Source organism: Pinus tabuliformis, chromosome 5_1, assembly GCF_031772625.1.
Source record: "Pinus tabuliformis cultivar Carrire ecotype Pingquan chromosome 5_1, CPIR1, whole genome shotgun sequence".
Taxonomy (NCBI): domain Eukaryota; kingdom Viridiplantae; phylum Streptophyta; class Pinopsida; order Pinales; family Pinaceae; genus Pinus; species Pinus tabuliformis.
This window is the reverse complement of record NC_142305.1, coordinates 90,610,745-90,614,036: the sequence shown is the minus strand read 5'-3', so window position 1 is coordinate 90,614,036 and position 3,292 is coordinate 90,610,745. Positions and strand designations below refer to the sequence as shown.

The 3,292-nt window shown below is 38.1% G+C and overlaps 1 protein-coding gene across 1 annotated transcript; it reads right to left on the bottom strand.

Moving 5' to 3' along the window:
• Nucleotides 1-745: 745 nt before the first annotated feature.
• Nucleotides 746-2,167, bottom strand: LOC149163595 (protein NODULATION SIGNALING PATHWAY 2-like). The gene has a single exon (XM_089429193.1). It carries the CDS (start codon nt 2,165-2,167, stop codon nt 746-748), a length of 1,422 nt encoding a protein of 473 aa, XP_089285319.1.
• Nucleotides 2,168-3,292: the final 1,125 nt, after the last annotated feature.

Here is a 3,292-nt window from a genome sequence, read left to right as displayed (position 1 = left end):
ATCTTAGACCCTCATAGGAAAAAAAAAGATTTCACGTGATAAAATTGAGGGAAAAATAAAATAAAATATTATAACTCATTGACCAACACCCATCTCTCAATCAGAATTATCTCTCTATATTAACTAAAATTAAGAAGAAAATAAACATTACTAAAATAAACCGATTTTTTTATTGGAATTGAAATCTTTTCTTATTATTAATATCTTTTTCAAATATTATTTTTTTAAATTTATATGACTTTTAATAAATCTGACCCTTTATATTAATTTTTTTTTTTTTTTTTAACGTTTTAAATGATGAATGACCTAAATGAAATTATCTCAAAATTGATGACACCCAAGAATATAATTTCCACATCATTCCAACTAAACAAAAATTAAAATGTATATTGAATCCCATATATCCCACGCGGTTCATGACTCGCAAATACAAAGCGGAAAGATGGATATGTCAGGGTCGAATCAAGAACTGGGAAGCTCTGCTCAAACTATCCAAATGATCCAACTGTTGTGATGGATTGCTACAGATTCCAAGGTGCCTCTCTTTTCCAAAAAAACAATTCAGTGTCATTCCGATGTTAATTTGTAAGGTCGTGATGATCAGATGAGGGTGATTTCCATATTGAAACCCACACCAAAGGGGTGGAACCCCATTTCAGAACCACTCGATTATCACCCAACATTTCTACTTCATAGCATCCGCTGCAGGGCAGACTATATTTTGCATAAATCATGTTGTCATTACTTATACTACCTTCGCCATAACCACAGTTGAACGGAAGGACAACAACGTTGGAATCTGTGCTATCATCGCTGCGCGCGCTAAGGACATGGCCGGCCCAAAGAACATGCGCTCCACCATCGCACTTGCAAGTCCATGTTCTGGAAGTGCAGCTTCAACAGAGTCGAAAATGGCGCACAGCTCCTCCAATCGACGAATGAAGCTCTCTAAGAAGTTAGCAGTGCCACTCTCGGTGCCATGCGGACCCGTCGCGAGCGTAACAGCCACTGGATTCAGGCATCGCGCACCAACGAGGAATTGCAATAAGTGTGATTTATTTCTGAGATTGAGCATGTGAGGCAATTGCCACATACAGTTCACTACCACAATCTCCCCCTCTTCGGACGGCAGTATGTCCTTGAGGCCTTCCAAATCCGTTTCTTGGAACGAAAATGGGATCCCCGCAGAGGTTGCGTACTCCGACAACCTTCTCCCGGTATACCCACCATACACAACACTCTCCTCCTCCTCTTCCTCGTCTGCCCATTTGATTGCTGTGATTTTCAAGTGAGCAACATCAATATTTTTCAATGACTCCATTAATGGCGGCCATTGGATGCCCTCCATGATATCGAAGTCAATAATATGGATTCTCACATTCTCAGTACCGCCAGCGGCCGCCACTGCTTCTAGAATGCATTGGTTAGCAGTGAAGTGAGGTATCCGTACGTAAGGATAAGCTACATGCAGCAGTTGCAGAGCTCCCAGAAAATTGTCGTTACTGGTCTCATAAAAGGGCTCCAGATGGGCGAGAGAATCGACATTGGAGTGAAGCAGAGCATGGTAGAGATAGTAAGCGACTCTCTCCATAGTCGATCCCGTGGAAGAAACAAGGCCTCGCAACCTGCAGAGGATGACGTGCACCAGATCTTCTGCTCCCTCCCACATTGCCTCTGCGCATGCTGTCAACAGATGTAGGAGCCTCAATCCTTTGTATTCAAGGCAGCCATCATCATCCGCATCCACAGAGGACGAGCCTGCATTGTCTGTCATCATTGATTTCGACTCGCTGCTGCTGCTGTTTGTCTGAACCAGTTGATCCCCAGCAGGATGCTCAAGACTGACTGGGTCTGCACTGCTGTCAATTGGGCGTTGGAAGACAGTCATGGCATCATTTGTAGGACTCGATATTAGGTCTTGCTCCATGTCAATACTGTCATCTTGCAGCTCTTCATCCATTAAATAAACTTCGATTGTCTGCAAGTCTGCTGGCAAAGGCATGAGATTATTAAGGGAGCAGCCATTGATGATTAAATCATGCCATGACGACCATTTGGCTGCATCTAAATCTGCGTCCAAATTATTAGTATCAGTATCCGAATCTACAGGCTGGAGATTATTGAATATATGATCCCACTCTCGTTCACAAAACCATGATTCTCCCATTGTACCTTCCATTCTGTAAAAATCAAAACTCCAGTTCTCCGTCCGATGCGTGAAGAAAGAGAGTTGCCGGTCCGATTTTTTAACAAAAAGTATTCTCTCAGTCCGATGGGTATGGGTGAAGAACGAGAGTTGCCTGCCACTAACTTCATTTTCTTTTTATAAAGTATTCGATCATGATGAAAAGCAAGGCTCACGCTCATCTAATTGCTTTCGCGACAAGCTGGAATTTGACTTTTTAACATAGAATTTAGGTAATTATTATAGTCGATGATTAATCTATTATTGATCTTATTAATATAGAATGTAGATGGAAATTATGGTGGGGGCATTACTTTAGAATTTATACGGTATAAAGTTTTTTGTGTTGAACGTATTATAGGTATATGCTTATGCCGAGTAGTATTTTAAGTGCCCTTTTTTTGGAAATTTTAGCCGTAAACTCCAAAAGTGATATTTAAAAATTAATGTTATGATCTCATATCATTAATAAATTGAATTAAATTAATGTTATGATGTCAGATAATTAATAAATTGAATTAATTTAAATAAGAGTGAGTCATGTTTTTTGTTTTTGTTTTTGTTTTTTTTCCACATTATCACTATATGAGTTTTGTTTATTGTGTAAAAATGATATAAGTTGATACGTGGAAATAAAATTTTTAAGAAAAAAAAGAAATGAAAAATATATATGTTTTTAAAATTTTCAATATAAAATTTATATTATTTCTGTATTTATTATCAATATTTGAAGATTAAATTTTTTAAAGAGATATTTGTAGTATTGTCATAGTCTCAATAACATAGGAGACTATAGACTTCCTAAGCTACCTCTAAATTCCAGCCAAAACCACCTAAGGCTCAAATCAAATCAGGTTGGTACAAAGACACGAGGGCCTGGTTAAACCATTGGGAGATCGACGAGAATGTTGCCTTGCCAAACATTAATAACATTAAAAATATTGTTACTTCTAAGTTCAAAGAAAAAATGTGGCGTGAGAAAGATTTAGCAGCTAAAAGAAAATTAAGATATTATAAGGAGGTCATCCATCCCACCCTATAAGATCAAAAGTATCTCTCCGTTTTAACTAGCTCAAAGTCGAAAATTAATATAGCCAAGATTAGAAT